Raw genomic sequence first — 12,507 nt, forward strand, 5'->3', positions numbered from 1 at the left:
ATGCTTCCATGTATAAGTTTTCCATCAAAAATAAGATGCTTTGATATAAAGTTCTAAAATATGCTTCGAATCTTATTTTGCATTAATGAAGTTTACCTATTGATGGATTACAATGAGAATTCGACATTTTTCGTTTCTTTCTACAACACCCTGTTTTGATCCACTTATTCTGATTTTATTAAGATTGTTGATGTTTTGATCCACTTATTCTGATTTATTTAAGATTGTTGATGTGGCCCCGTTCATTGTTCAAGTTAATTATCAAATCACCATTTGATAAACATAAAACGTTAAACATGAAGATCAATGGGGCCGGTCCCATGACCTATATATTGACACACTTTTTGTCGTGTAAATTCGGGCAATTGGGTGTAGGTTGGTTCTAATCAAATCACTTCTAGTTTGAGTTAAATCATGCTAAATCATTGTATTTAAATATATCTAAAAATCTAAATTAAGCTTAGGAGCAAGCCCTAGTTTCTCAATCTCAAATGTTATTAACTTACCATTCTTCCTCCTTTCTACTTGTTTTCTCAATGTAAACAATCTAACAGCATTACATACACCAACCCTAACCAACCATTTACGACAACCATTTCCTATGGCAAAGCCAGTAGATTTTGAAAATTGAAAATTTGATAACACAGAAATTGCTTCAATGGTGGAAAGAATATTCAAGGCTGCTTTAATGGATCACCGCTTCGCGACGATATACCAGTCAGCCGAACAAAAGATACCCTTACTAACCCCTTAGGGAAAGGTATTTCCTAAGTGAAGGAGAGACAAAGAGGTAAAGAGGAAAAATAATAAAATTACTCTGTTATCCGTATTTTATTGGCTAAAAATATAGTTTTAACCCTTTTTTTTTTTTTTTTTTTTTTGAGGAAACAACTTTAACCCTTTTGAGAAACACGTAAGGTGTTTCACTTGAAAAACTTTTACTACGACATTTAACCTTAAGTTATTTTTAAATCGGATCGAATTAGTTTTTTACACCTCCATTTCAACGTGGCATACCAAACTTTTATTGGGCTCGAATTGACCTATATTCATTATTGGCTACTCTGCGAGCCTTCCTCTTCACCTGTAAAACGCTAAAACCCTTTCCTAAAACCTCTCCTCATTCTCTCTCCTCCTTCTTCGCCATCTCCAATGGCGAAAGACAAGCACAATGGAGGTTTCCTCGTGAGCTCACAATCAGAGCTAGCTCACAAAGAGAAAGCAAGCAAGAAAGCAAAAGGAGGTGGGTTTGAATCCCTAAGACTTAGCCCTAATGTCTTCAATGGAATCAAAAGGAAGGGTTACAAAGTACCAACCCCAATTCAACGCAAAACTATGCCGATTATTCTTGCTGGGTCTGATGTTGTTGCTATGGCGCGAACTGGGTCTGGTAAAACGGCGGCGTTTCTTATCCCTATGTTGGAGAAATTGAAGCAGCATGTTCCTCAACATGGGATTAGGGCTTTGATTTTGTCTCCTACTAGGGATTTGGCTCTTCAAACTATGAAGTTTTGTAAAGAATTGGGGCGTTTTACAGGTTATTTTTCTACAGTATCATTTTTGTTGATTATGGTTTTGATTGAAATTTTGAAATTTGGGTATTTTTGTTGAGTAGAAGTAGCTTGATGTTGTGTGTTTTTATGATTATAATATGTGAAAAGTAGTGTGCTTGGAATTTTGAATTAATGGTGTAATTCTTTGTTTATAATATGTGAAATAATGGTGTTTTGTTGTTTATATATAAGCGAATTAGAATGTCCTGCTCTTATCGGGCATTAACGAGGTCGAACTTTGACAAGAACAATGTATCTTATATAATGGGAGGGTAGTTTATACTTTGGTGAGAGGGAGACCTTTTGTAAGAAATAAAATTTTGTTAACTGTGATATGGTAACTAAATGGATCAAGTATGTATTGCCATTACCATTTTATCTGAAAATCAAGGCGTTAATAAAGCGTTGTTGGGTACGGATTTTTGCGTTTGAGTGTATTTCTAAGACTGTTGTTGTGCTTTATTTTTCGTGGTCATTTTATATGCAGATCTCCGTATGAGTCTTTTAGTTGGTGGGGATTCAATGGAAAATCAATTTGAAGAATTGGCTCAGAATCCTGACGTTGTTATTGCTACACCGGGCAGGCTGATGCATCATTTGGCTGAGGTGGATGACATGACACTTCGAACTGTGGAATTTGTGGTCTTTGATGAAGCTGATTCTTTATTTGGTATGGGTTTTGCTGAGCAACTGCATAGCATTCTGAATCAGTTGAGTGAGAGTAGGCAAACTTTGCTTTTTAGTGCAACTATGCCAGCTGCTTTGGCAGAGTTTGCTAAGGCTGGTCTGCGAGATCCTCAGGTTGTACGCCTAGATGTGGAGAAGAAAATAAGTGCAGACTGTAAGCTCACCTTTTTTACCTTGAGGCCAGAAGAGAAAAATGCAGCCTTAGTATATTTGATTAGGGACGTGGTTAGATCTGAGGAGCAAATGTTAATCTTTGTTTCCACTAAACACCATACAGAGTTCCTGAGATCGTTGCTTTTGATAGAGGGTATTGAGTCCAATATATGCTATGGTGATATGGATCAAGAAGCTCGCAAAATAAGCATATCAAAATTCCGATCAGGAAAAACTAAGCTGCTAATTGTTACAGATGTTGCGTCTAGAGGCATGGATATTCCTTTGCTTGATAATGTACTCAATTGGGACTTCCCTTCAAATCCTAAAATGTTTGTGCATCGTGTTGGAAGAGTTGCCAGAAATGGTCGGACCGGTACAGCTTACTCCTTTGTTACACCTGAAGATATCCCTTACGTTTTGGATCTTCATCTCTTTATGTCAAAACCCATCAGACCTGCTCCAACAGAGGAGGAATATCTAAAGGATATTAATCAGGTTATGGATAAAATTGAACAAGCTATGGCCAATGGTGTTACTGTGTATGGGCGTTTTCCTCAGACTGCTTTAGATCTTGTGCAAGATAAAGTACGGGACGACATTGACTCATCTTCCGATATACAAGCTTTGCTGAAGGCTAGCAAAAATGCATCCCATCAGTATATAAAGACAAAACCTGCACCCTCAAAAGCATCAATCCGGAGAGCAAAAGATTTACCCCGCGAAGGCTTGCATCCTATGTTCAAAGGTGAGTTAGAAGGCAATGAGCTGAGTGCTTTAGCTTTCACTGAACGCTTGAAATCCTTCAGGTAGGCATTGATTTTTGACGTTTGTTTGTTTTTCTTTTTTTTTTTTTTTTTTTTGTCTTTTTTTGTCTTTTCTCCATCTCCTCTCTTGCATGCATCCATACCTTGTGTATTGGCATTCATCTAACTCTTTAATATTGGTAATGTGAGCTAGACCCAAGCAGACAATTTTGGAGGCTGAAGGCCGTGCTGCAATGTCAAAGCGTCGAAAGGTTATACTTAAGTTTATGATTGTACTTCTTATACTTGTCACTGCATTGTTTCTTTTGCTATTTTAAGTTTTTTCATTATGTAAAAGTCTAGCAAAATGTTGTTGAAAATAGATATGGTAATTTTATTTATGAATTTCTCATTGTATGCATACTGTACCCCATCTCTTCTGATTATATCTCTTGTAGGATCTGGCTTGCTGAATTTGTAAGGTGTTCTGTTTGTATGTCAGTAAGTGGGTTTAAAGATGAATGAATTATAAATACTCTTCCCTCGTTCTCAGTACGTGCAACAATTTGACTTGTAATGAGTGTATAATGATGTTAACTTGTTGCATGTACTAAGAAATGGAGGGATTATTATGCTTGAAGCCGAAAGAAAGTTATACAAAATCAATTCATTCCAAGTAGTGTCGGCTTAATTATTTGACATCTATTGGATAAATTACAAGTCAAATTCAAAATTTACCCCCACACCTTGATGCTGGTCTCTCAGCTAGTTCATACTCTGATTCATTGTTAAAACTATATAATAAAGTATTGTACTCCCTCCGTTTTTTTTTTTTTTTTTTTTTTTTTTTTTTTTATATCACTTGGGATTGAACGAAGTTTTTGGAGAGTAATATAATATTGTGAGTGGGTGAATAAATATTGTAAAAATAAGATGGGGACCATGAAAGAGAAATTATGTGAGAGATGATGGATATTTTTAATTTTTTATAATTTAAGTGGGGACCATGGAAGAAAGAGAAATGATAAAATAATTTGAGTGGGGTTTAAAGTAAGAGAGAGAAATGATAAAATATAGTATGAAGTTACCAAATATAGACATGATGCATTTAAAAAAATACCCCTAAATGGGAAGTGATGCAAATAAAAAAAAAACGGAGGGAGTAACAAATTAGGCAAAGCAGTGTATCTTACTACTTACTAGAGTTGGGTTAATGTTTGTCTTGAAATTTACATGCATATAGGTAGTGCTTGTGAAAATGTTGATCCCGGTATTGGCTATTTGAAAACTAATTACTGAATTTATGTCCAGTAGTATCATCAACTAGTATGCGATTTGTTATGCTGAAGTGGGAATATGTTGATATACCTTCTCTTGGAAATCATAACAAGTGCTTATATCAATCTTTTTATCTGTGTACCATGTTTGTGTTGAACTTTGTGCAAGTGACGGCGTTGTAAAATTTATGATCGTCGCATTCATCATTTGGAAATCAATTAGTGATGTGTTACACCTTTAATATTATCTATAATATTTGTCATGCTTGTAAATTGGGAAATTGTAATGATGACAACCCTTCAATATATATGCTTTTGACAAGTTTATACTACGTATTTATTTATCTTTATCATTCCTTGCTCCCGTGGACTTTTCTTATCTTAGGGCCTCACGGCTTCATGAAATTTGAATTGGGAAAAATGATAGAGTTAACAAGGTTGTCTCTTCTGCATATGTGATTTATTTATTTATTTATTTATTTATTTATTTTTAATTTTTATTTTTTATAATTCCTAATAGATTGTTTTTACTGACAGCAGGGTCCTTCTAGTCAATGGGTTGATGTGATGAAGGAGAAAAAAGCCATCCATGATCACATTATTAAACAAGTGCAGCAGCAATGTTCTACTGCTACGGAAGCCGAGGTAATACTTTGAGTTTTAGATGCAATACTTCATACCCTATGCTGAACTTTAATGTGAACTGCCATTGATGCATTTAGTACTCCGTTATTGGTAGTTTCATCGTTTTTTTTTATTTATTTATTTTTAATATGGGTCTTCAGGAGGACTCTTCAGTTATTCCCCTACATTCTACAAAATAAGATATCTATTTAATACTCCCATTGTTTTTTTAAATGCATGAGTTTGACCGCCACATTTGTCGAGACGTAACTTTAATATCTTTAATTGTCTATTAGCAAAAACTATAACAAAATTATATTATGAAATTAGACATAATGATATATTATATAATAACATTTATATATTTTATAATTGTAAAATTAATTAAGTTAAACACGGTATGTGAATAGTGCAAAAGTCAAAGCGATGCATTAAAAAAACAGAGAGAGTATAGATCTTACCCTCCACCTGTTGCACGGAGGGAACCTCTTTAGGCTATGTTCTCTTCACATTATTTTCACTTATTTAAGGTTTATAAGTTCAGATAAAATAAAATAAGGTTGATAAGCTCAATAAGATAGTATAAGGGGGCTAATAAGTTAAGATAAAATTAATAGGCTCATATAAAATTAAATAATGGTTAATAAGTTCCAACAAGGTCTATTGAGAGCATGCAATAAGGTCTATTACGAGCTTATGGTAAGGTGAAATAGGGTCTAACAAGTTCCAATATGATGATGTAATATAAAATAAGTGCTCTTAAGTTTAGATAAGATTCGGGCTAGTAAGTTTAGGACTAATAAGTGAGATTTAGGTGAAGAGATCAAGAGAGCTCTACCTTTAAGATATTGAGATTTTTAATGTTAATTGCTGTTGTCTTGGTATTTTGTTTTGATGGGGAGTCTTGCTTATGCAGGAAGAGGAACCCATGTCCAATTTTGTCAATGAAATGGAGGATAAAGGTTTATCTTCTTCACTTATTTTATTTTTATGATGCTGCTGATTTTTTTTCCCTTTTAATTTTGAAACCCTTATTGTAGAGATGCTACTAAATGTATATTTTATGAGATATTTATGACTTGAAGTCCTCTTAAGTAAATATATAATCTGATGTTTGAGATATTGTGGCTGATTGGAACTCAGGCAGCAGTCTTTCAGTAGCATAGAAAGACTAAAACATATTCTCTTCGTTTTAAATGATGTTCCTGTTTTGCTTTTTCACTGTTTTTAATGCACAATTTTAATCATCAACATCTTTAATTATGTAGAAGTTTTGTAATCATGGAATTAAGTCAGTATGGTCCTTTGCTAATTGTTTAATTTTGGTATTCGTCAATAACCTTTTCCTTTCTTTTTACAAGGGATGCTAAACTGAGTCTATCTTTTTGGTTCCCTGCATCTTCGTAGTATTTTAGAATTCAAGCTTATTGCTGTGTTGGTAATAGACGTGGTGCTGCTATGCCTGCTTGTGAGAAAAGGGTAAATCACATTCTCCTTAGGGTACTTGTGTATATGTGTGGCAGACTGGCAGTGTGGGTAAAGCTTGGTGAATTTCACCCTAAAACGTAGGAGGAAAAGTGTATATTGAATCGATGTTCTACTCGCACTCAATGGGAGATAAAATGCATGAAGTATTGTAATTTCAATGTTTGCAATTTTCTTTTGCATGCAATGCTTATAAGTAGTTAATACTTTTCAATGGCAACAAGAGGGGAGGCAAAAGCTTTTAGTATTCTATTTATTGTGGGTAGAGATTGAAGAGGGACCACTATGATGAGAGAGAGAGAGAATCTTGCAATTAAAAGAAATATTGAGAAATTTACATGCTTTTAGGCCTAGTGTTCATAATACATAGTAGATACTCCCTCTTTTTTTCTACGTTCAATTCACTTTTCGTTTTCATGTGTTTTTCTAAGCTCTACTCACTTTTACTCTATTCTTTTTATGATAACTCTTTATTTATTTTTTGTTATCCTCAACCTCACTTTTACTCTATTCTTTTTATGATAACTCTTTATTTATTTTTTGTTATCCACAACCTCACTTTGTGGGGCGTAATTTTATTTAATAAATCTCTTACGCTCTATTTCTCTCCTCTCTAAGACTTCCTCCATTTTTTTTAATCGAATCATTTGGATATTTTAACTATTTACACATCCCAATATGACCATTTTTTGTGTTTTATATGTATGAAAAAAATATAGTCATGTGAGATCTAACTAGATTTGTATTGAATTGTACTTTTCAAATATCAATTTTTTACTAAAATCAATTCATAGATATTAATGTCCAACGTTTTGTATTGGCAAGTGTAAAGCACCATATGGTGCTACTAAAAAGAAAAGAAGGAACTATAAAAGTATCCACATGCATAATTTTCATTTCTACTTTTTCTTGGTTTGTATAGCTATAGTGACTTGTTGACAGAAAAACTGATGGAGTATTTTTGTTATTTTTTTTTTAAAAAAAAAAATTACCTTATACATTGTGGGAAAATTTGCATTTTCATTGTATTACCTGCAAGGCTGTAATGGTGAGTAAACTGACATACTCAGATATATCCTCCAAGCAAAGGTGTTTGAATGCATAGCTTATGCCCTAAAGATAGCTGTGTTGTCATCCCTTTTAGGCTATAGTATAGCTATGTAGTTGTTAGGATGTAGGTTAGAACTTAGAAGAGTTAAAGTTTTGAAGAAAAGAAAATACTGAAATGAAAGAAATTGCTATACTATCTTGTTCAATAGTTCAATTTTCCCTGTCCTGGCATCTTTTGAGGCCTTGGAGCTGGTATTTTTATAATTTAATTTTCTCACGCTCGAATTTACATTTCTTACTATGATATCTTAGAGTCTTACAGTCTCACAACTCTCTCTCTCTCTCTCTCTCTCTCTCTCTCTATTTATTTATTTATTTAACTGTATCAGAAACTGTTGGTTCTAAAAGGAAAGCAAAGAGCTTCAAGAATGAGGAGTATTTTATCAATCCAGTGCCTACAAACCAGGTATTTTTCTCTTTGGTTTTTCCTCTGATCTATTCAAAAAAAACTTATCATACTAGGAGTACTGATACTGTCCATCATGATATTGATGTGACATCCCTGGGATACATTGCTACTCCCTTCGTTTCATAATAATCGTGACACTAGGGTATGCACATAGTTTTGGAAATATATAGGATGGGGACCAATATAAGATTTTGTATAGTATAAAGTATGGTTAGTAGGAAAAAGAAATTATATAAAATAAAGTGTTAAATGGAATTGGTAGTAGAGAGATAATAAAATATATTTGAAAGTGTGGTTAGTGGGAGAGAGAAATAATAAAATAATTGTGTGTCCTTTCCAAATATGGAGGTGTTGCAATATTATGAAACATTTGTAAAAGGAAAGTGTTGTGATTATTATGAAACGGAGGGAGTACTTGTCTTCTGTGGCTTTCTTTATTGAAGTGATACCTTCTTGTGCCTTAATGCTATTTGTAACTTCATTTTCTTGGCTTTATCTCAGCATACAGAGGCTGGACTATCAATGCGAGCTGAACTAGGTTTTGGTTCAAATAGGTGAGGCTGCTAAAGAATTATTTAGCATCATAATTGGTGCTGCTATTTTTTTTTTGTTGTTGTTGTTAGATACATGTGTGATCTTGTCAGATTTGTCTCTGTTATGCTTTCATAATATTAAAAATATATAATCTTTACTTATTGGCTATAAATTGTGACTGAAATAGAAGTGTTGCAAGTTAAAAGAATTAAAGAAATTATCCGTTTTTATGCCAATTAGGTGGGGGATGGACCATCAATAAAAATTTCATGTCTAATGTGTTTGTAGACAAAGATCCTTTGAGAAATTCACAATAATGCTTGGTCCAGGGTTTAATAACTTAGTGATCCAAATATACTGCTTTTGCAATAGGCTAATTAAGCTTAAGTTTTTTTTGGTTATGTTAATTATTTTGTAGGCTGGATTCAGCTGTTATGGATCTAGTTGCAGATGATAAAGTGGGAATGCAGAAACAAAAAGTCCACTGGGATAAGGTACTTCTGTGTGTGAAAGATCTTCTTTGGTCAACTCTGATCAATTTTGTATTAGTGGCAGATAATTTTTTAACACATTTGTACTTTTATCCATCAGAAAAGCAAAAAGTTTATCAAGCTTAACAATGGTGATCGTGTGACTGCCACCGGAAAGGTACTTCATTTCACTCCTTTGTATGGATACTTCCTCCCTTTTTTTAATATTGCACCACTTGCCTTTTAAGGAAGTTTCACATATATTGCACCATATCCATTTCAGGAAAAGAAATATTTGTGTTCACACTATAAATACCTAATATAACCCTTGCTTTTCAACCCTTTTTATTTTGTGTATAGAATAACATGGGTCACTTGGTATTTCTACCTCTCTCTCATCCTTTTTTCCACAACCAAAAAATTTGTGTCAAACCCTTATGGTGCAATAATAAAAGAACAGAGGAAGTATTATATTTGCACTTCTCTCTCCTTTTTTTTTTTATTTTTTTTTTTATGTGGATTAACTGCTATGTAGTAACTTCATGGTTGTTACATATGGGCTTAACGTCATGGTGGAGAACTGGTGATATATCCCCCCCCCCCCCCTCTTCTGACCGTCCCTTGAATGTTTATGCTGTTAATCCTCTCTCAGACCTTTTGTTGTTTAATTGATTGTCAAATGTTCTTTGTAGTTATGCTGTCTTCGTGGAACAATGATCATTTAAATTTCTGGTCTCTCATTAGACTTTTTTTGCCTTTAAGCAAATTTATTTGCTATTTTTTTTTCCCTTTCTTTTTCCTGTTTTGGGGCTTATAAGTATGAAAGCTTATGTGCAGTTGCCACTTGCCAGTCAACCACTCAAGCTGGAATAGTGTGATGTCTATTAGCAGTGGTGCTCTCTCTTGTTAATTTTTTTTAACCCTTACCCTCTCGAACTCTAAAATTATGAAAGAAAGTTGGCGAAAATTTTTGATAAGAAAAAGACTACCAACTTGACTTTCTGCTAAACAATTTTAAAAGAGGTCACTGTGTTCATCCTCTCTTGTGTAGGCAATAATGAATGTATGTCAGCAAAAATAGTCAGTCTCAAACATATTGATCTTGTGTTGATTGGATCTGCTACCAACTTGACTTTCTGCTAAACAATTTTAAAAGAGGTCACTGTGTTAATCCTCTCTTGTGTAGGCTATAATGAATGTATGTCAGCAAAAATAGCCAGTCTCAAACATATTGATTTTGTGTTGATTAGATCTGCTCTTTCTTCAGCATCAAACTAGAAAGTTCATATATGGGTCATTTCTCTTTCGGGTTGATTAGTTGGGTTGCGGTGTGACAAAAATAAAGATATGCGTCTTATCAGTCATTTAAGAAGTATTGCAGGTATTGAGGAGATTGCTTGCATTGCATATTTGCGTCAGCTTCTGGGTCTAGCCGAATATCCATTTTTATAGGATTTTCTCTTGAATGAACTCTGTTTAGAGTAATTTATATGCTGTCAACCTTGGCAATCTAGTAAACATGTTATTGAGATCCTATGGAAGCAGAATCATTAATCTTGTATTGCTCTACAAAAACATTGCTCTTATTTGTTTATTGAAGTAGAATCTGTAAACCTATAATCTTTGACTGAAAATGTTGAATTTATCAGAGACCAATCATATTCTATACATTTTTTTGATTAAAAAGTCTGTCCAGGCGTCTCTTTTTTTTTTTTTTTTTTGGTCCAGATGCCTTGGTTGTCCCTTTTTCCCCACTTGAATTATTTAATTATGCATGTATGATTGTTATTGGACAGATTAAGACTGAAGGAGGGAAAAAAGTGAAGGCTCAGAGAACTGGGATTTATAAAAAGTGGAAAGCTAGTACACATAATAAAATTGCTCTAAAAGGACACGATAGTGGAGGCAATGTGGGATCATCCTCTGGATTTTCAGGTATTGTTCAAAAACTAGGCTTTTGGTTTCTGTAACTTATAATGTTGGTCACCCTCTAAGCATGCATGTATAACTAGCAAATAGGTCGAAATTTTTGTAATGAAGACTTGCATAGTCCACTCACTTACCTCTTCAACAACATGCTCAAGTCCCAAAATAATTTGGGGCTGACTAACATGAAGATATAAGATGTTATCCAGAAAAAAAATGTAATTAACAAAGAAAAGTGATACTATGAAATTGGAAGAAAAACGAGAAAAAGTGAGCTGGGAAAAAAAAAGCAACTAAGGGTTTTTTTTTTTTTTTTTTTTTTTTTTTTTTTTTTTTTTGGGGGGGGGGGGGGGGGGGGGGGGCGGGCGGGCATGTAAAGTAAAAACATAAAAAAGTGGATATAAAAATCATACTTGTATTTGAGAAAGTTTATTAATAAGGTGCCAAGGGAAGATTAAACGAGAGGACAAGCATTTGATAGATGTTTTTGTCACACTTATCTTGCAAAATAGTTTCAACATGCTCTATTGCTCTTTTAGTCGGTCATGCTGCTTTGCACTTGTTTTGCTGCCCATGCAGCTCCGGCTTATATGCCTGCCCCTCATCTGTTATGCCTTTCTCATCATTTTACTAAACTCAATTGTTTAGAACCTTGAAGTTTTTGCCCAAAATTTTTTGCCCAAAATGTCAGACAGGTTATGTTGACACCCTAATTTACATTTGAAACTGATTCTTGGCGATTTGAGAGCATGCCTAGCAGCCTAGGAGGATATTATCCCTGTTGTTGGTCATCTCATTGGACATCAAAAGGATATTTTTACTTTTTGGCGTTCTTACTTTTAGTACCTGTGTTTTGTTTATTACAGGTGGTGGTCGGTTTAATAAGAGGTTCAACGGACGCAACCAACAACGTTCAATACCAAATGCACATGTTCCTTCAGAAATCAAAAATCTTGAACAGGTTCGAAAAGAGAGACAGAAGAAAGCAACCAAGCAATCTTTGATGAAGCAAAATTCAAAGAAGGGGAAAAACTCTGGTAAAAACGGTAAGAAACGAAAGTCCAGGTAGAAGATACTATAGTGCATGGTCCTCCGTGCAGAGAGGATCGACTGAATTTTTGACCCTTTGTAACAATTGTTATTGTAATGTTATGATATTTCATTATAATCTGCAATTCTTTTTGAACTCTACTTTGTGAACCAAAAATCCTTAATATATATGAGAAATGAGTTTTGTTTATAATATAGTGGTTCGCTTTAAATTTTAAATCCTGCTTTCAAACCTGCACAGAAGCACACTGACTTCATGTTCAATTTCGCTGTGTACAACAACAATAAAGCTCTTTCTATAGGACAACAAAATGCTCCAAAATTTAATTTTACGATGAGTTTTTCGATGGTTAAATCTGTATGTAACTTCTTGAAGTAAAGAATACTTCTCAAAAAAAAACTTCTTGAATTAAAGAATACTTACTGAAAGTTACCGTGCATGGCACGGAACCTAACCTAGTTAATTGATATTTCAAAGTTCAA

At 33.9% G+C, this 12,507-nt stretch overlaps 1 protein-coding gene across 1 annotated transcript; it reads left to right on the top strand.

Annotated features, from left to right (window-relative positions):
• Positions 1 to 1,078: 1,078 nt before the first annotated feature.
• On the top strand, positions 1,079 to 12,217 carry LOC145639192 (putative DEAD-box ATP-dependent RNA helicase 29). Its single transcript, XM_081690361.1, has 11 exons — positions 1,079 to 1,537; positions 2,041 to 3,202; positions 3,354 to 3,411; positions 4,957 to 5,061; positions 5,957 to 6,002; positions 7,965 to 8,041; positions 8,546 to 8,598; positions 8,997 to 9,072; positions 9,170 to 9,226; positions 10,845 to 10,983; positions 11,841 to 12,217. Exons 1-11 carry the CDS (start codon positions 1,153 to 1,155, stop codon positions 12,041 to 12,043), a joined length of 2,361 nt encoding a protein of 786 aa, XP_081546487.1. The 5' UTR covers positions 1,079 to 1,152; the 3' UTR covers positions 12,044 to 12,217.
• Positions 12,218 to 12,507: the final 290 nt, after the last annotated feature.

Source organism: Chenopodium album, chromosome 7, assembly GCF_948465745.1.
Source record: "Chenopodium album chromosome 7, dcCheAlbu1.1, whole genome shotgun sequence".
Classification (NCBI taxonomy): domain Eukaryota; kingdom Viridiplantae; phylum Streptophyta; class Magnoliopsida; order Caryophyllales; family Amaranthaceae; genus Chenopodium; species Chenopodium album.

Bases quoted from the DNA above. Each gene is read 5' to 3' on its own strand.
- LOC145639192 (XM_081690361.1), top strand. From the start codon at position 1,153: ATGGCGAAAGACAAGCACAATGGAGGTTTCCTCGTGAGCTCACAATCA. The intron at 8,042-8,545 runs GTATTTTTCTCT...GCTTTATCTCAG, and splicing joins ATCCAGTGCCTACAAACCAG to CATACAGAGGCTGGACTATC. The intron at 9,073-9,169 runs GTACTTCTGTGT...TTTATCCATCAG, and splicing joins AAAAAGTCCACTGGGATAAG to AAAAGCAAAAAGTTTATCAA.